This window comes from Arachis hypogaea, chromosome 11, assembly GCF_003086295.3.
Source record: "Arachis hypogaea cultivar Tifrunner chromosome 11, arahy.Tifrunner.gnm2.J5K5, whole genome shotgun sequence".
Taxonomy (NCBI): Eukaryota; Viridiplantae; Streptophyta; class Magnoliopsida; order Fabales; family Fabaceae; genus Arachis; species Arachis hypogaea.
In genome coordinates this window covers 6,729,580-6,751,204 of record NC_092046.1, presented here as the reverse complement: position 1 = coordinate 6,751,204, position 21,625 = coordinate 6,729,580, and the positions used below count along the sequence as shown (strand labels likewise).

Here is a 21,625-nt window from a genome sequence, read left to right as displayed (position 1 = left end):
CTATACCGACGCGTCTGGGGAGACAACGTCACCCCGCGGGTCATGCAATGCATCAGGGGCAGACAAAAACCTCCTTGTTCTCTGAGAGTACCACCTATAGTAATCCTGGCTGGGACGCAATGTATCTGCACGATCAATCTGCAGCCGAAATGCATCCGTGTGTGATGAATGGATTTTTGATGGTATAGAATTTCACAAATGAATTCTCGTTGTAAAGTATAGTTTCTAAACCAAGCAATAATCCTTTCATACAAAAAGTTGTTTGTCACTAGTACAAACCCCTAAAATTTATAAACCGAAGTATTGGACCTCGGGTCGTTCTCCCTAGGAATTACAATAAAGTGTCTTGTTATTGGTTATGAGTTATTTTGGGGTTTTGGATAAGAAGCATGAAAAGTAAATGGCAATGAAAATAAACTATAAAAGGCTCTTGGCAAGGTGTGAAAATTAGAAGTTCTATCCTAGTTATCCTTCTCAATTGTGATGAGAATTGTTCATTGCTACCACTTAGTTAACCTCTAATAATGGAGGAAAGTCAAGTGGATGAATCAACTTGATTCCACTAGTCCTAGCCAACTTCCAAGGAAAGACTAGCTTTAGTGCACTCCAAACCAATTAGCAATCTCTCCAATTATCAATCAACAAAGGAATTAGATAACTCAAGTGTCACTAATTACTCTACCTAGGCCAAGAGGAACAAAATCTACACTAAAACTAAAAGAGACATTTCAACAAACACATAAAGTGCAAGAGGAGTAAACATTATTAAATGCAAGAATTAAAGGAATCTACAACTACAAAAACAAGAGATCACAATAGAAAAGCAAAGAAGACACATTTATTATGAATTACCTCTTATTGAATTGGAAGAATGTAGAAGGAACAATACTAGATCTACAACAAAGTATAAGAACAACATAAAGGAAATTACAACAAAGGAATAGAAGAAGATTGAATGTAGCAACAAAGAATTGAGAGATAGAAGTGGAAGAAAGCAAAGATTAAAACCTAGATCTAAAAACTAAACCTAATTCTAATCCTAATTCTAGAGAGAAGAGAGAGCTTCTCTCTCTAGAAACTAACTCTCAAAACTAAACTAAGCTAAAACTAAACTAATGGTAACTAACTTCTAAAGTATGAAAAGTATGAAAAAGTATGAAAAGTATGAAAAGTATGAAAAGTATCTTCATTCCTCCTTCAATCCTTGGCTTAAATAGCATCAGAAATGAGTTGGATTGGGCCCACAAGGCTTCTAAAATCGCTGGCCACGTGTTGCATTAAGTGAGTCATGTGCCACCAACGGCGCGTCCGCGTACCGTGCGCGTGCGCGCCCCTATGCGCGATGCAACTATGGCAAATCTTATATCGTTTCCAAGCTCCGGATGTTAGCTTTCCAACCCAACTGGAACCGCATCATTTGGACCTCTGTAGCTCAAGTTATGGTCGTTTAAGTGCGAAGAGGTCGGCTTGACAGCTTTCCGGTTCTTCCATTTCTTCATGAGTTCTCCAACTTTTCATGCTTTCTTTCTTCATTCCCTTGATCCAATCTTTGCCTCCTAAGCCTTAAATCACTTAACAAACATATCAAGGCATCTAATAGAATCAAGGTGAATTAAATTTAGCTATTTTGAGTCCTAAAAAGCATGTTTTCACATTCAAGCACAATTAAAGGAGAATATACAAAACCATGCTATTTCTTGAATAAATATGGGTAAAAGGTGATAAAATCCCCAAAAATCAATACAAAACAAACCGTTAAATTGGGGTTTGTCAACCTCCCCACACTTAAACCAAGCATGTCCTCATGCTTAAACCAAGAATGAAGTAAGGGTATGGCATTTATTCAATGGAAACTAACTAAATGCAATCTACCTATATGCAACTATCTAAATGAATGCAAGTGCTTGGTCAAAATAAATCAATTCCCAAGAAACATATATGCACAAGGGCTAAGGACTAGCAAGTCTAATCCACAATTGAATTGAGTTATTAAATATTTTTACAAGCTTGCATGAAGAATGATGATCATAGGTGAAAACATGTAATTGAGCATCAAACCCTCACCGGATGTGTTTGCACTCTATTCGCTCAAGTGTTTAGGGTTGATTCACTCAATTCTCCTCTATTTCATGCTTTCCAAGATTTGTTTTTCTTCTAACAATCAACATTTATTTCATGCATGCATACAAGTATCATGAGGTCTTTTCATTGGTTGTAATGGGGCCAGGGTCAAGGTAGGATGCATATTTGGTCAAGTGAGCTTGAAATTTGAATCTTTGATAAGCTTAAACTTCCCACCTAACCTATGACATCCTATACAATTAAGTTCTAACCTAACTACCCATTTTCTCACTTTTTCACATACTCATGCATTTTCTTTTCATTTCACAGCACTTATGCATTGATCTTATTGAGCTTCACTTTGGGGCATTTTGCCCCCTTTTTATTTCTTTTTTTTTCGTTTTCTTTCTTTTTCCATTTTTTTCTATACTTTTCATATATTTTTTTTTTTCTCATTTTTTCTTTCTTTCAAACTATATACAAGAGTACCAATGCATAAGGTCTATACATTTAATCAATACATGAGCATGACGAATGGATTATTGACGGTTTAGAATTTCGCAAATGAATTCTCGTTGCAAGTATAGTTTCTAAACCAATCACTAATCCTTTCATACAAAAAGTTGTTTGTCACTAGTACAAACCCCTAAAATTTATAAACCGAAGTATTCAAACCTCGGGTCGTTCTCCCTAGGAATTACAATAAAGTGTCTTGTTATTGGTTATGAGTTATTTTGGGGTTTTGGATAAGAAGCATGAAAAGTAAATGGCAATGAAAATGAACTAACAACTATAAAAGGCTCTTGGCGAGGTGTGAGAACTAGAAATCCTATCCTAGTTATCCTTCTCAATTGTGATGAGAATTGTTCATTGCTACCACTTAGTTAACCCTTACTAATTAAAGGAAAGTCAAGTGGATGAATTGACTTGAGCCACAAGTCCTAGCCAACTCCCAAGGAAAGACTAGCTTTAGTGCACTCCAAACCAATTAGCAATCTCTCCAATCACCAATCAACAACGGAATTAGATAACTCAAGTGTCACTAATTACTCTACCTAGGCCAAGAGGAACAAAATCTACACTAAAACTAAAAGAGACATTTCAACAAACACATAAAGTGCAAGAGGAGTAAACATTATTAAATGCAAGAATTAAAGGAATCTACAACTACAAAGGCAAGAGATCAACAATAGAAAAGCAAAGAAGAACAATTATTATGAATTACCTCTTATTGAATTGAAAGAAAATGGAAGGAACAATAGTAGATCTACAACAAAATATAAGAACAACATAAAGGAAATTACAACAAAAGAATAGAAGAAGAATGAATGTAACAACAAAGAATTGAGAGGTAGAAGGAGATGAAAGCATGAATTAAAATCTAGATCTAAGATTATTGAAACCTAATCCTAATTCTAGAGAGAAGTGAGAGCTTCTCTCTCTAAAAACTAACTTTAAAAACTAAACTAAGCTAAAACTAAACTAATGGTAACTAACACATGTTTCCCTCTTCACTCCTTGGGTTAAATAGCATCAGAAATGAGTTGGATTGGGCCCACAAGGCTTTAGAATTCGTTGGCCACGTTTTGCTTTAAGTGAACTAGGTGGCAGCAACGGCGCGTGCGCGTACTTTGCGCGTGCGCGCCACCATACGTGTAGCAACTATGGCAAATCTTATATCGTTTCGAAGCCCCGAATGTTAGCTTTCCAACCCAACTAGAACCGCATCATTTGGACCTCTGTAGCTCAAGTTATGGTCGATTAAGTGCGAAGAGGTCGGCTTGACAGCTTTCCGGTTCTTCCATTTCTTCATGAGTTCTCCAACTTTTCATGCTTTCTTTCTTCATTCCCTTGATCCAATCTTTGCCTCCTAAACCTTAAATCACTTAACAAACATATCAAGGCATCTAATAGAATCAAGGTGAATTAAATTTAGCTATTTTGAGTCCTAAAAAGCATGTTTTCACATTCAAGCACAATTAAAGGAGAATATACAAAACCATGCTATTTCTTGAATAAATATGGGTAAAAGGTGATAAAATCCCCAAAAATCAATACAAAACAAACCGTCAAATTGGGGTTTGTCAACCTCCCCACACTTAAACCAAGCATGTCCTCATGCTTAAACCAAGAATGAAGTAAGGGTATGGCATTTATTCAATGGAAACTAACTAAATGCAATCTACCTATATGCAACTATCTAAATGAATGCAAGTGCTTGGTCAAAATAAATCAATTCCCAAGAAACATATATGCACAAGGGCTAAGGACTAGCAAGTCTAATCCACAATTGAATTGAGTTATTAAATATTTTTACAAGCTTGCATGAAAAATGATGATCATAGGTGAAAACATGTAATTGAGCATCAAACCCTCACCGGATGTGTTTGCACTCTATTCGCTCAAGTGTTTAGGGTTGATTCACTCAATTCTCCTCTATTTCATGCTTTCCAAGATTTGTTTTTCTTCTAACAATCAACATTTATTTCATGCATGCATACAAGTATCATGATGTCTTTTCATTGGTTGTAATGGGGCCAGGGTCAAGGTAGGATGCATATTTGGTCAAGTGAGCTTGAAATTTGAATCTTTGATAAGCTTAAACTTCCCACCTAACCTATGACATCCTATACAATTAAGTTCTAACCTAACTACCCATTTTCTCACTTTTTCACATACTCATGCATTTTCTTTTCATTTCACAGCACTTATGCATTGATCTTATTGAGCTTCACTTTGGGGCATTTTGTCCCCTTTTTATTATTTTTATTATTTTTTTCTTTCTTTTTCTATTTTTTTTTCTTTTCCATATTGTTTTTCTTTTTCACTTTTATTTCTTTTTCTTTTGTTTTTCTTATTTTTTTTCTTTTTATATACAAGAACCTCAATGCATAAGGTTTTACATTTGATTAATGCATGAGTATGTACCCAATTCCCAATATTTCCAATAACATTACAAAACTACCCTTTTATTCACCCAATGTCCCAAGATTTCCACACTTGAATGATACTCACACACACTAGCCTAAGCTAATCAAAGATCCAAATTAAGGACATTTATTGTTTTTCGCTTTAAGGCTAGTAATGTGCTAAATTAAAGAATAAGTGGGTTAAGCGTAGGCTCAAATTTGGCTAACAAAGGAAGATAAAAGGTAAGGCTATTTGGGTAAGTGAGCTAAATGAAATGATGGCCTCAATCATATAAATGCATGAATACACAAAATAATGGACATAAAGAATCAAACAAATCAAAGATTACAATCATAGAAAGAGAATAATGCACACAAGAAGGAAGAAATAAGTGGTTATAAGATGTAACCACATCATTAGGCTCAAGTCTCACAAGCTTGTGTTCTTAGCTCAAAACATGTTCCACAATATATATAATTCAAGCAAGTTCTATGAAAAGTTTTCACTCAAATCAATTGACATGCCCTATAGATAGAAATCTTGAAAAATTCTCATTATCTTGACTAAGCTTATTGTGTATACATATGCAAAAATAAGAAAATGCAAGTAAAAATCCTAAAATCCTAAAATGAAATGCAAAAGTGTTGGGATTAGAAATTTGTCACCCAAAATCGCCGACCGGTCGGACGACCTCCCCACACTTAAAAGTTTGCACCGTCCTCGGTGCACTCAAAGATGAGCAAGGGGGTACGGCGAATCTCCAGATTGCTGCGTGTTCTTAGTCTTGCTTCCATGTTTGCTTGTGGTGTATTTATCATGAAAAAACAAAAATACAACACCATAAGATGAGAAGATATAAAAGTAAGGAAGCATACATTGTTGGAATGAGGTAAATCACTAGAATGAGGTGAGTGAATTAGTGTGACATTAAGAAATATTAGGTGTGTGAATTCTAAATTGCGCAGTTTAGAACACACATTAGTATAAAGAGCTATGTCACAAAAGAAGCATGCACTTCACTTATCCTAGTGTGCTTGAGATGCTTTAAGTAAGCTTGTAAGGTAAGACAAGCATTAGAGGAGCATGAAAGCATTCAAGTCAAACATATGGATGGATATAATCATGAAATACAATGCATTAAGGTAAATGCACAACATCATCCATCAAGAGGTTGCCTAATCGAGGGAAAAGGATCCAAATCACATGGTGGCTAGCTACAACATGCAATTCAAAAGAGTTATAAGCTCGAAGACAATTCTCATCACTTGGTATTTTTCAAAAGGTCAGCATGAAGAACTCAAAACCAAGTAGCAAAATATAACCTCAATCATAGAATCCAACAAAGATTATCTAAAAATATTCATGCTAAAATAGCATTTAGGCAATAACGGATATAGCAATGTATAGTAAACAAAGTCAATACTCCAACACTTATGATGAAAAGAGAGAAAATAAAATGAAAACTAAACTAAAACTAACTAATCAACTAACTAACTAACTAATTTGTTAACTAAAATAAATGGTTGTCAATGGTGTTTGGAAGTGTTGGATGAGGGGTAGGAGGAGGGAAGAAGAAAGGAAAAAGGGAGAAATGGAAGGAGGAGAAGAAAAGAAATGGATGGAAGAAAGGGCATCCACGCGCACGCACGCATGGCGCGCGCGCGTCGTTGGCTTATTTCGAGAGTAGCGCGTACGCGTCATGTGCGCGTACGCGCGAGTTGGTTTGTGCGAAAGGCACAACGTTGGCGCGGCGCAGGCACAACTCTCTGGAAAATGTATGGAGGTTGGAACTTCTCAATCCACGCGTACGCACGCATGGCGCGCGCGCGTGGAGGGTCGGAAATGCTGTAAGTGCGCGTACGCGCCATGTACGCGTACGCGTGGATGGTGCTCTGTTTTTCAAAATTTTTTTCTATGTTTTTTTTTTGCACCAATCCAAGCATTCCAAACCTCCAAACAGCTACCAAAACACCATAAAACCTTATTTAACATACTTAAACTACCGAACATACTCAACTAACTAAACAAAACATGAAATTAAGCTAATTCTACCAATATATACAAAAGAGAAAATGAAAGGATTTTACCATGGTGGGTTGTCTCCCACCTAACACTTTTGTTTATTGTCCTTAAGTTGGACTTATGGGGAGCTCCTCATCAAGGTGGCTTGTGCTTGTATTCATCTTGGAACTCCCACCAATGCTTAGTTCTCCATTGTGCCCCAAGATTCTTCATGGATTGAGCCAAGTCTTGATGGAGTTCTTCACAAGCTTGGGGCTCCCAAAGTTGATCCTCTTCTTGTAATCCGGGATCCCATATTTTGTCTTCACACCCATCTCCAAGTTGATTACCATTAATCCATGTGGGTGGTGAGCAAAGTGAATTCTCAACAAAGTGACTAAACATCCTTCTAGACCCATGTACTCTAGTTATACACCAACCTTTGCTATCAAGCTTTGGACATGTGACCATAATGAACCTAGAATGATGCTTCCAACCACTAACCATCTCCTTTTTACTCTTAAAGCCACTAATTTTTCTAAGTTGACCATCCGTCTCAAGCAAACCATATTCAAGGGGAATAACAAAGCTTAAGTATAAGGAATTTACCCACTTGAATGAGAGAATGGATGGTGGTGGCTTGGGGAGAGGTATCTCCAATGTGCTTGCAAGCTCTACTCCCTTGTTTGCTTCCTTGTCAATCTCCACCTCTTCATAAACTTCTTCATTCTCAATCCTTTGTTCATCAACTTCCTCTAACTCTTCAACATCACTCAAGTCATAAATGGGAGGTTGAGAGAAATCTACCTCCACATCACTTTTAAATTCATTGGGAGAAGGTTCTTCAAATTCAAAGGATTCTTCACCAAGAAGATTGGGTGCATGATCTTCATCACCAAGGGAACTCAATTCTTGCTTCATTCTCTCCAAGTCTTCATATAGAATATGCCTCGGAGGTTGTGCACATTCCTCCTCAACATCAAATTTACTCTTCTTGGAGGGATTTTCTTTAATTTTAGCTTCCCATGGAGGTTCCGCATCTCCTAAGTCTTCAACCACTTCTTCCTTTTCTTTAATAATCATAGGCTCCTCCAATTGTTCTAACACAAAGTAGCATTCCTCCTTTTCCACCGGAGTTTCCAATCTTTCCTTCATGCTATGCTCTTTAATTGGTTCTCCACATGTGACCATGGGAGTGCTTTGAGTGCTCAAGCATTGGGAGGCTAAAATGCTTACTACCTTGGTCAAGGTAGCCATAAATTCTAGTGTCTCCCTTTGCATTTCTCCTTGCCCTTGAAGTATAAGGCTAAGGGTTTCATCCATTGAGAATTGGGGTGGATAAGAGGGTTCATTGTCTTGGAGAAAGAGTTCATTATAGGAAGGTGGTTCTTCTTGGTAAGGTGGTGGTGTGTATTGAGGTGGTTCTTGGGAGTAGTAATCTTGGAATTGTGGTTCCATGTATGGCTCATATGGTTCAAAAGGAGGCTGGTATGGTAGGTAAGGATCATGGTCATATGGAGGTGTTTGTTGAAAATAGGCTTGTGAGTGTGGTTGAGGTTCATGTTGAGGATATGACTCATAGGCATATGGTGGTGGTTCTTGAAAGTCACAAGGAGATTCACCATAGCCATTGGATTGGTATGCATCATAGAATGGCTCTTCTTCATAGTGCATTGGTGGAGGTTGTTGCCATGGGGATTGATCATATGCATATGACTCCTCCCACCTTTGATTGTCCCATCCTTGATACACATCTCCATTGAAGTTCCCATTTTCTACAACATAGTTGTAATCACGCTCATAGCCAAAGTGAGAATTCATAGTGAAAAGTAAAAATAGGAAACAAAAGCTAACAAGAAATAATGAAACAAAGTCCTAGAACTAGCAAAAACTAACAAGCAATCCAAAAATCAAGCTATTCACAATATTCACATATATACAATAACCAATAACATAACACCATTGCAACTCCCTGGCAACGGCGCAATTTTGATGAATGGATTTTTGATGGTATAGAATTTCACAAATGAATTCTCGTTGTAAAGTATAGTTTCTAAACCAAGCAATAATCCTTTCATACAAAAAGTTGTTTGTCACTAGTACAAACCCCTAAAATTTATAAACCGAAGTATTGGACCTCGGGTCGTTCTCCCTAGGAATTACAATAAAGTGTCTTGTTATTGGTTATGAGTTATTTTGGGGTTTTGGATAAGAAGCATGAAAAGTAAATGGCAATGAAAATAAACTATAAAAGGCTCTTGGCAAGGTGTGAAAATTAGAAGTTCTATCCTAGTTATCCTTCTCAATTGTGATGAGAATTGTTCATTGCTACCACTTAGTTAACCTCTAATAATGGAGGAAAGTCAAGTGGATGAATCAACTTGATTCCACTAGTCCTAGCCAACTTCCAAGGAAAGATTAGCTTTAGTGCACTCCAAACCAATTAGCAATCTCTCCAATTATCAATCAACAAAGGAATTAGATAACTCAAGTGTCACTAATTACTCTACCTAGGCCAAGAGGAACAAAATCTACACTAAAACTAAAAGAGACATTTCAACAAACACATAAAGTGCAAGAGGAGTAAACATTATTAAATGCAAGAATTAAAGGAATCTACAACTACAAAAACAAGAGATCACAATAGAAAAGCAAAGAAGACACATTTATTATGAATTACCTCTTATTGAATTGGAAGAATGTAGAAGGAACAATACTAGATCTACAACAAAGTATAAGAACAACATAAAGGAAATTACAACAAAGGAATAGAAGAAGATTGAATGTAGCAACAAAGAATTGAGAGATAGAAGTGGAAGAAAGCAAAGATTAAAACCTAGATCTAAAAACTAAACCTAATTCTAATCCTAATTCTAGAGAGAAGAGAGAGCTTCTCTCTCTAGAAACTAACTCTCAAAACTAAACTAAGCTAAAACTAAACTAATGGTAACTAACTTCTAAAGTATGAAAAGTATGAAAAAGTATGAAAAGTATGAAAAGTATGAAAAGTATCTTCATTCCTCCTTCAATCCTTGGCTTAAATAGCATCAGAAATGAGTTGGATTGGGCCCACAAGGCTTCTAAAATCGCTGGCCACGTGTTGCATTAAGTGAGTCATGTGCCACCAACGGCGCGTCTGCGTACCGTGCGCGTGCGCGCCCCTATGCGCGATGCAACTATGGCAAATCTTATATCTTTCGAAGCCCCGGATGTTAGCTTTCCAACCCAACTGGAACCGCATCATTTGGACCTCTGTAGCTCAAGTTATGGTCGTTTAAGTGCGAAGAGGTCGGCTTGACAGCTTTCCGGTTCTTCCATTTCTTCATGAGTTCTCCAACTTTTCATGCTTTCTTTCTTCATTCCCTTGATCCAATCTTTGCCTCCTAAGCCTTAAATCACTTAACAAACATATCAAGGCATCTAATAGAATCAAGGTGAATTAAATTTAGCTATTTTGAGTCCTAAAAAGCATGTTTTCACATTCAAGCACAATTAAAAGAGAATATACAAAACCATGCTATTTCTTGAATAAATATGGGTAAAAGGTGATAAAATCCCCAAAAATCAATACAAAACAAACCGTCAAATTGGGGTTTGTCAGTGCGCCGATTGGACCATACCTCAAACCACTCGGATAGTCGAACCGGCCACCATCCGTCATCATTACGGGCCGATTGTCGGTGGAAGGTATCAATATTAAGGGGAGGGTTTGGAGGTCCTTGCTTTCCCCCAAACTGTCGCAACACTCGGTGAACATTTAGGATCTCAATCCATCTGAAAAATATTAGAGGTACAATGGCGGTATAGAAATCTCCATGTGGGTGGCCGAGGAATTCAACAGGAACTCTAGACAGAATTCGGGGCTCCATGTATGGTTGCCAAACAAACTACAAAGAAAAGGAACCCCGTCACTACAGCCATATAGGCAGTTATTAGAAACATATTAATAACAAGGGTCACCAACCTCGTCCACCTGCAGATTATCCAACCGCAGACGGTGCCTAAGTAGGCGCTGCTCAGCATAGTCATTTTGTCCTTTTTTTCCCTGTCTACCTGTTGGACAACGACAAACATAATAAAAAAAATCTATTTCCAACATGAAAGGAAAAATGATAAAAGTCAGAAAGTGTGGAGACCGATAACATACCTCGTGGCTAAAGAAAAACTGTACGGTGTCGTGACATTCGGGGCCCAGAACGGTAATCTGTAGTATATCCACGACATGAGCAATGTATGACACCCGGCCATACCCTCAACACTGTAATCTGTTGCTAGACACATAGCACGATATAACCAACAGAGGACGGTACTACCCCAACTGTAGGTACCGATGGCATCATAGTCAGCCAATAAAGGCAGATATCGAACATGGACTGTGTTGTTGGCCTTGTCAGAAAGAAGCACGCCTCCCAACAAGTAAAGTATGTAACAACGTGCATACTGCATGAGGCCATTATCATCTAAGTCAAGCGGCATCTGCTGAAGACGAGTTCTGATCCACTTCAACTTGATGTTGTACTTAGTTGTCCCTACGTGGCCGGCGGGAACCTCACCTAGAAGTTCATGACACCATTCCCAAATATCTCTTCGGTGAAACTTACTCCATGACCTCAACGTACCACTAACAGGCTGACCATTAACAGGTAGACCTAACTGCATGGCTACATCCTCCAGGGTTACAGTACACTCACCCCAAGGGAGATGAAAGGTATGAGTCTCTGGTCGCCATCGTTCGACAAAAGCACTAATAAGTGGATTGTCGTATTCGAAGCGCTTGATCAAAGAGGCATGATAAAATCCGGTGCGTCTCAAATAAGGCTCAAGCCTTTCCCGCCTAATTTCCATGGTTGGATCATTGGGCTTTAACATGAAAACTTCAACGAGCGTGCCATGAGGAGTAAGAACACGTGTGGGCTACAACATAAGAAGCCAAGAAAGACAATAGTTAAAAATACTATATAAAAATTTTAAATATCAAAAAAATTAGTTCTAACAATCCCTAACAATAGCAATCGGATTAATGATGTAAACTAACCTTATGGAATAAATGTGCCGCTATATGAAGTTCGTCCAACCGGTTCAAATTCTCCTCCACATTAACCCCACCCTCACTCATATTAAGTTAATTTTTTTTAAAACTCACCACCACAAACTCACCTCTCAGCTTTCATTTACCACTCCAACAACTTTTTTTTACCCCTATTCCAATTGAACCGTGCATGAGGTCCCTCCCTACATCCCTTTTATAACACTCTTGTCTCCCTTTCCAACTGCCCCCTGCCACCCAACACAGCCAATGCATGTGAGCTTGCTGCTGCTGCCGCTTTGACCAGCCAATTCGTGGACGCCAAAAACGAAGCTCCCCAATTCGTGGGCCCGCCAGCTAATTGGCCCATTTCGCGGCCGGTGGGCTAGACATGCCCCAATTCGTGTGCGCCGGCCATGAGATGCTTCATCTCCTTGGTGGCAGCCACGAAATTACAAAGCCTGCAGCTGTCTCCTTCATTTCGCGGGTGCCAGGGATGAGTTGATGGGCAACTCCATTTCGTGGACGATGCCCTTGAGTTGGTCATGCGTATTTCAGACAAAATTTCAATCTATGCGTATTCCTGGAAATAAAGTTTTTCATATATTTATTTATATAAAAAAATCACTGTTGTACTCCTTGAATCACCCTTCAGGCATTAATAGACATCAAAGACCATTAGTGATATAATACATTTTATGCAAACTTCTATTCTATTCCCATTGCACAAATGTATCAAAATTTTAGTTCCAAAAGCGACCGAATAATAAAATAATAAGAGCAATACTAGTATACCACATGAGATATTTTTATACTAATATAAATTTTAAAATTTAAATTTTAATAATATAAAAAAATTTCAAGTTAATATTAATAATAAAATATTAGTTCTTTAACATTTTTCAAGTACATATGAGAGTTGCCACTTTTTCCTACATTTGTGCAAGACAGAAAAAAGTGTTAGCCTTCCCACCATAATCCATGGCATATCCCACCATTTGTATTATTTAACCGAAAATTTCTAACAAAAATTTGTATGTGAAAAATAAAGTAAAAATTTGTATGTAGTTGACAAATTTAATTAAATTATTATTTAATAATTTTTAATTATAAATTTTATATAAAAGTAATCACACGTGAGTATTCACAAAAAAATAATATTTGGCCTCCTTAAGTAATCCTTTCTTCAACACACTCCACATAAGAGGCTTTACTTTTGGTGATTTCACATTCCTCCACAACTATTAGACAATATATTCTTATTTTATGATGTATAAATATTGATACGAATATAGAATAGATATGATATGGACACACAGATATGTGAATTTAAAATTTTTATAAGATATGAAGACACAATATATATATAAAATATAAAGTATTTTTTAGATAAATTAAAATAATATTTTAGTATTTTATTAATATTAAAATATAAATTAATTTTTTAATTATTTTTAATATATTTTTAATTATATAAAGTATTTAAAATATATTTTGTTTTAATAATTAATAATATATATTATTTCTAAACTCATTTTAAGAATACATGTGGAGAATAAGACTGGACACACTGATACATGATGATATTTAGATGTGTCCAAACGTGTCCAGAGAAGAATTATTTATTTTTTATTAAGACACGATTAGACATAAAAAACACGCGTGTCGGATGAGTGATAATGTGTGTCGTGTTCAAAATATGTCCGACACAGGTATACGACAAATCAAACAAGTGTCCATGTTTCATAAATTTCTATATATACATCCATCTTTGCTACTAATGACTTGTGAAGAATCTTTGATAACTTGACAATATCTATAAAACCAATCCATTTAACCAATTTTGATAAATCAAATAGTTAACTCACTCGTTCACTTAAATAAGTATCGAATATTTAAATTTCCCTTTGTTCATGTAGTAATTCATTAACTAGTAGACAATGACAAACCCTTAATAAAACTAGTCAGAAATTAATTTATTTATGGAACGTAAAAAGGTGTTGTGCAAGTATATTGTATCATGGTGAGTAATCTATAAATGTGAAACTGCTACAGTCAGTAACCTGCAAAACGCAGGTTACATTTTGACTTAGCTAATATAAAAAAAGCTGCATGCACTGCAAAACGCAGCTTGCGTTTGGCATGGGAGGAGAATGAAACTGCGAAACGTGTCCCTGCCCCCTGCATGCCAACACCTCGAAACTCCAAAACGCAACATGCGTTTGACAGGCAAAACGCAACCTGCATTTGGCAGCCTCCCCACCTACATGTGTGACACGTGTAAAGGGGAGTGGTGGAGCCGGCCTTTAAAATCAAAACGCAAGCCATGAGAGTTTCAGTTTTCCTTTCATTTTTACTTGCTGTGAGTGAGAGTTTTGAGAGTGAAAGGGTTGGGGTTAAGGGTGAAAGGGAATAAGTTTGTGAGGAGGAAGAATTAGTGAAGGTTTGGGGCTTTATTTAGTGAAGAAGAAAAAATGGTTTGTAATTTTACTTTATCTGAAAAACACATTATTGAATATTTGAATCATTCTCGATGGGTAAGTAATTTTTTTTAATTTTATAATAAATAAATATATTTATTTTTATGTTCTTTATTTATATGTTTTAACTAATAAATTATTATTATTATTATTATTATTATTATTATTATTATTAATCTTATTATAATAATTATTACTGTTATTATTCTTACTATTATTGCTATTCTTAGTGTTATTACTATTGTTAGTAATAGTAATTTTTTTAATTATTTTTTAATAAGTTTTTAATTATTTTTTAAAATAATAATAGTAATAATACTGTTTAGTTACCATTTTATTATTATTATTATTGTTGTTGTTGTTGTTATAAAATACTGTATAATAATTTTTATTATTTTCTAATAATAAATAATAAATAAATATTTATTATTTTTTAATAATTTATTATCGTTTTTTGATAATTTATTATTATTTTTTAAGATAATAATAATACTGTTTAATTATTGTTGCTAATTTTTTTTTGAATAAATTATTAACTGATATTATTTAGAATTTAATTATTATCATTTTTCTTTTTGCAGGCTATCAGGAATTTGTTATCCAGAAAACTCGATCCGCCAGATACCTTTAATGAGGTAGCGGTAGCGGCACTGACATTGACTGAGTTTCAACACGTTTCGCAAGTATGCGAAATGAGAGTCATTCTGCACTACTGAGTGCCTTGGTGGAACGCTGGAGGCCAGAGACTCACACATTTCATCTTCCGATCGGTGAAGTGACGGTGACGCTGGAGGATGTGAACTATATTCTTGGTCTCCTGATTAATGGGGAGGCCGTTACGGGTAGATCAGACAGCAGTCACCAGTTTTTGGTGGAGAACTGTGTTGCATGTTTTGGTCTGGAGCCCGGTCAACTAGTGAAAAGCTTAACCACTAGTGACCTCTAGCGGAGCTTGGACCTGCACGTTGCGGACATCGGCTGCGGCTATGTCCCTCGCGTCTATATATAGTGCATCGGCGAGGACCACGTATATCCCGCGAATCCATCTCATTCAAGTAGCGGGTTGACTTCGGTCTTCTTTTTGTCGCGCGCCTCAATGCCCAGTTGGCGATCACCTTCGCTCCTTCATATCTATCCCACGTAGATGGGTCACCCATCGGAACAAACTCGCCTCTGTACACCTTGCAAATTTCAGACATCTTGTACACGTCGTGCACATATACTTGCCAATCAAGACGCTGATTGGCGCAACATGCAAGTGCGTGGCGACATGGGAGTCGCTCGACCTGGAAATGGCCACAGTCGCAGTGTCATTGCGCAAGGTTAACAGTATAAATGGTACCATCTTGCATTTCGCAAACCTCAAACATCTCGTTGTGCCTGTCGAACTGGTTGACCACAATATTTCCTGCACGTCGAAAGCTTTCTTCAACTCTCTTCGTTGCAAAATCTGAATACGTGAATCCGTTGCGGAGACGCTCATGAGCCTCGGTACTCTTTCGAGTGAACAATTCATTCAGCCGATAGAAAGTTGACCGGACAATGGCAGTCACAGGAAGGTTGCGTGCACCCTTCAGGACAGTATTTATGCACTCTACCAAGTTTGTCATCATATGTCCCCAACGATGACCACCATCGAATGCCAACACCCATCTCTCAACACCGATGTCATCGAACCATTGAGTATATGCCTCACCTTGCTCTTTAAGCCTTTGGTAGTTTTTGTTGTACTTCTGTTCCGTCCTAGAAGAGCCTGTTGAACAAACCATTTAATCATAAGCAGATGCCACAAATTTACTATGAATAGAACCATAACAACGAGTTGAAATACTTGTGTTCACCATGAGTTTATGCAAATATGGAGTCTTGAACCTCCTTAAGAAGTTGGACCCGATGTGCCTGATGTAGTACATGTGCCACGCTCTTGGTGGTGACCATGCACCATTACTACGAGCTATTGCAACGTCGATGGAGGTATGACGGTCAGAAATAATACCCACACCATCAATGGTAACAACATATCTCCGCAAATTGGTTAGGAAAAACTCTCATGCGTCTGCCGTCTCGCCCTCGACTACAAATGCAATAGGCACAATGTTTTGGTTCCCATCTTGTGCAACTGCTACCAGAAGTGCACCTTTATATTTTCCATACAAGTGCGTGCCATCAACCTGCACCAGTGGCTTGCAGTGTCTGAATACTATAATACACGGATAAAAGCTCAAAAAAATGAGGTGCAGAACTCTTACACCTTGAACCTCCTCACTCTCACGGTAAACAGGGAGCATTTTAATTTGAACACGAGACTTTGGCATCTTCACAGTCATTGCTTTCAACCATACTGGCAGAGTCTGGTAAGAAACTTTCCAATCACAGAAAACTTTTGCGACAAATTTCTGCTTTGCCAACCAAGCCTTGCGGTAACTTACAGTGTAATTGAACCTGGATTGAACTTCTGCAATAATAGACTTCACCTTTATCGACGGGTCTGCTTCGACCAACGGCCTAATAGCTTCTGCAATTGTGTCTGAGTCCAACTTGACATGATCTTGTGAAATCGTGCCCATGGTGCACGTGTGTTTGCCATTATATCTTCTGATCTCCCAACAAGATTTCTTTCGAATCAAGCTAACTCGAATAAGCCAATCACAACCTGCACCATAACCCTTACATTTCGCATAGAATGTCTGTGGCTCAAACTCATACACAGTGTAATCAACTCCTCTAGAGATGGTGTAGCTTTTGATTGCAGATATCACCAACTCTCTCGAACCAAATTCTATTCCAACTCTAAACTCACCATCTTCCGCCGCAGCGTTGCCTTCACCTACGACATGCGCACCACCATCAGTTAGACAAGGCAAATAAAATAAACACCATAGGTAACTTGAATTAATAATCATAACATACCCATGTTCGCATACTCAGGAAATTCCGGGACATGCATGGCTTCAAGATCTAGAGTCCGCATAAAATACGGAGCACCAAACGGGTGCTGGCCTACAATTCCATCCGCCTCATTCTGTTCCGCCGGATTGCCCGCCAGATCTCCGTCATCGTTTTCGTCATCGACTTCATAGTTGGCTTCGAACTCCTCTTCACTATCGTTGTTAGCTTCTTCCCAATCTATATCCCCGAGCTCGTCAACGTTGACCTCCTCGTCAAACGCGTCCAGCCCCGTATGTTGTTCGAACTCAATATACAGCTCTATCACCGGCACGTGAAATCGGGTTTGTCGATAAATATAGAACATCTGCTGCATGCTTGCTTCGTCAGTGATGGACATTATTTGAAACTGTATCAGCCCACCAAATACTTGTACAGGATTCCTGTACAAAATGTTGTTCACCCTTTTCGAAATGTGACTTTGTATATTCACACAAAGACTATTTTGCAACTCTACAAAACTCGTGCTATATGGAATAGCAAATGAAAACGGACATTCACAAACAAAAGCCACTCCTTCGTGTGTGTTCAGTATAATCTCACCATTATAATACACTCGTATATTTACATTATCCTCCATATTCTCACTAATAACCAAAAATCTCACAAGCATGAGATACATTGAAAGAAAGGGGAATGGGAGTACAAGTGAGAGAGCAGAAGTGAGGTGCGAATTGAAATTAGCTGTGTTAGCAATTTATATGCAAAGCTCTTTATTAAAATATTATTTCGCATACAAAACATAAGCTGCGTTTTGTAGATTTCAAAAAAAAAAATTTTCAGTCCAAATAAAACGCAACCTGCATTTTCTCTTTGTCCAACAAAATTTGAATAAGCCCATCTAACAAACGCAACTTGCGTTCTTACTTTTCTCAGAAACCAAAAAAATTTCAAATGCTGCAGCCTGAAAAATGAAAGTTGCGTCTTGTTTAATTTCAAAAAAAAAAAATGCTGGAAAATGAAAAACGTAAGTTGCGTTTTTTTGCTGAGACCCATAACAGTGAATACTTTTGCCATGCTTCCATTTCATGGTGTTACACCATGCTCTTTTCCATTTGCAAAAAAATAGCCGAAACTGGTTCGCGAGCTATCTTCCTCAATATGTACATACTCCAACGGCCACAGTCTGCGATGCTTCTATGTTGTTTTAGTATAAGCATGGAATCAACTCCATCATGCATGCAATGTCCAACCATAATTCCACCTACAACAATTACTCACTTTTTTTTTTCTCTTTATACATTCCATTACATTCATCTATAACGTGCGTGACATGCCACTCTCTCGCCTATGATGAAAGAAGAACATATAGGATCAAAAAATAAAATAATTTTTTTAAAATACAATTTTAGAGAACAAATTGTTAATTTTAAAATTTTAAAAACTAAAATGAAGCGCATAATTTATTGTTAGATTATTTAGGCACTTCAATGTTGCACATAACAGCATTTAATGATTTAATTGATTTAGAACAAGGTGAAAAAGGTCAGCACGGGACTTTTTAAGAATCGTGTACAGTTATTTGTTTTTCTAAAAAAAAAATAAAACTTAAAGCATAAAAAAAAATATCTTAGAAATAAAGTTAGAAGTGAGCCGAATTGAACTGAATTAAACCAAGATCAAGCTCGATTCATAAAAATTGAATTTGCCTCCTAACTTGACTCATTAACAATCAAGTCTATTTTTTAAATTTAAGCTTGTTTCATCGAAAGCTCACGAATTGACTCGAGTTCACCAACTGGCTCAAATAATAGAAACATAATCTATAATTTTATATCAATAATTATAATTTATATATTTTTAAAAATATTTAAAAAGATTAATTTTATATATTATTTATCTATCAATAAATTATAAATTTTTTATTTATGTCTTACATCAAAATTATATATATAAAAATAAATATAAAATTTTAAATAATTAATATCATTGATATATATATAATTGAATCAATTCACGAGCTAATGAGTTGAGTTTATTCAAAATTAAGCTCAGTTCATTTAATTTATGAGCTCAATTTTAAGTTCAAACTTGGCTTACCAACTCACAAATTTATCTTATCGAACTATTAACGAATCGAATTCGAATTAACTCATAAACTAAGTTGACTCCCTACTTAAAAAAACATAAAAGTGGATAGTCGTCAAACGGTTTCAACAGCATCAAATTAAAAAGCATATATAGAATTATAGAAAACTAGTATTTTGAGTCTTTATAATAGGCTCTCGAATCTGAACTTTAAAAAGTTGTGAATTGATACATCGCTTGACGTAGCAAAGTTCCTGGACCGTTTGAATATACACAAAAAAGGCTTATTCTTATTTTAATGGTTAATTTTATAAATTTATTTTTCTTGCCATGTAAAAGAATCTTTTATTATGATTTATAACTGATTCTCAAATTTATTATTTAAAATTATATATTCATATGTAACGTTTACAAGAGTTTTGATCATTTTTAAAATTTGTTATTTTTACATATTTACGTTTCTATTATTATTCTAAAGAAAATATATTTTTTGTTTTTAAAATTTGTCAAAAATTTTAAAAATATTCTTAAGTTTTATAATATTTTAATTTATCATTAAAGTTTTTGATTTGCATCAAATATATTTTTGATAGCTAAATTTTTAAAAAATTTAGGATTAATTCAGTAATAATGTATGACAACTATATCTGATTTGCTTGTATTGAATGTTGTTCTTGTAAAATTGTTGCTGAATTGGTACTAAATTTTTAGAAAAATTAGCCGTAAAAAATATATTTAATGCAATTCGAAAACTTTTAGGACAAAACTAAAACGAAATAAAATTTAAGAATATTTTTAAAACTTTTAACAAATTTTAAAGACAAAAATATACTTTATCGTATTATTTTATTTGACTCATAAATAGTCTTGTTAACCACTTCTCTTTATCTGACATAATTTTTTTTTTAAAAATTCATATATTTTAAGAATATTGGTGAGTTAATACTTAAAATAACTCCTGAAATTTGATTTTGGCCTCAAATTGGGCTTCAAGTTTCAATTGACTCAAATTAAACTACCAACTTTTAAAAGTGTACTCATGTTAGCCCTTCTGCTTATCTCCATTAAAGACGTACTTAGTTAGAACATTATGTGACATGTTGTACTTAATGTGGTACTAAAGGACATGCTAAAAAAAACTACTCTTACAAGTAGAAAGTTGACGATATTGCATGTGCTCTTGTTGGCTTGTTGCTGCTTCTGCTGTAGCTGTTGTAGCTAAATTCAAATTCCAAGATCGAGCTAATTCAAACGTACCCAATGATGCTGCAGCAGCTGTTGATATACAAATTGTTGATGCTTAACAGGTTTCAGAGATTGACTTTACCCATCTCACTTATTCACAGAAATTATAGAATAGGTAGCATTATCAAATAATTTAATTAATTATTTTTTTTAAAAGTTCACACGCTCATCTCTAGTGAATCAAATACTTCTAATTACATGTAAGAGCCTCAATCAAATTCATCTCTAAACCCACCTCCACCTTCAGTCTCAAGGCCCGATAAGCTGCCGCCTAAAAGAAGAGTAAATCCTGGTGTGGACCCAATACAAAGAGCTAGTTTCGAGACAACATCAAGATTGACAAGGTTTATAAAATGTGTCCCTACTCTAGACTTCAAACCACAAAAAAAAAAAAAAGGATCACTCTTATATTGTCTTGTCTAGATGAAGTTGATAAATGTATTTTGAAGTTGTATTTTGAGATTGTATTGTTGCTATTTATGAATGTGTTAGTAGTTGGTTATTTCTATTATAATATCTTGTATTGGACTATATTTTGAAACTTTTTAAATAGTTCTTTTATTTTGTATCTGTAATGATAATATTTTAGACATCACTCTTGATTTATTCTATATGTTAAGATGCTCATTGTTTAACTATGGTTACTTAAAAATTCAAATTGAAGGTTGTTTATTTTTTTTTGAAGGTTGTTTATTATTATAATTTATTTTTGCAGTTTGGAAATTTAGTATATATGATAGATTAGTTCATTAATCTTATTTGCAGATTTGTAATATTCTTAGTTAATTTTATGTTTATCCTTGTATTTACTATTTTATTTTACAATATCTCTTATACCGTCATAAATATTACAATAAAAAAATATATTTATAATATATTCAGTCAATTTGTAGGTTTATTCACAATTTTTCACTTTTAATTTATAAAT

At 35.7% G+C, this 21,625-nt stretch overlaps 1 protein-coding gene across 1 annotated transcript; it reads right to left on the bottom strand.

The window, feature by feature from the left end:
• LOC112720894 (serine/threonine-protein phosphatase 7 long form homolog) lies at positions 1-12,088 on the bottom strand. Its single transcript, XM_025771984.1, has 5 exons — positions 12,008-12,088; positions 11,223-11,886; positions 10,937-11,025; positions 10,593-10,859; positions 1-138 (listed from the first exon to the last, which is right to left on the bottom strand). Exons 1-5 carry the CDS (start codon positions 12,086-12,088, stop codon positions 1-3), a joined length of 1,239 nt encoding a protein of 412 aa, XP_025627769.1.
• Positions 12,089-21,625: the final 9,537 nt, after the last annotated feature.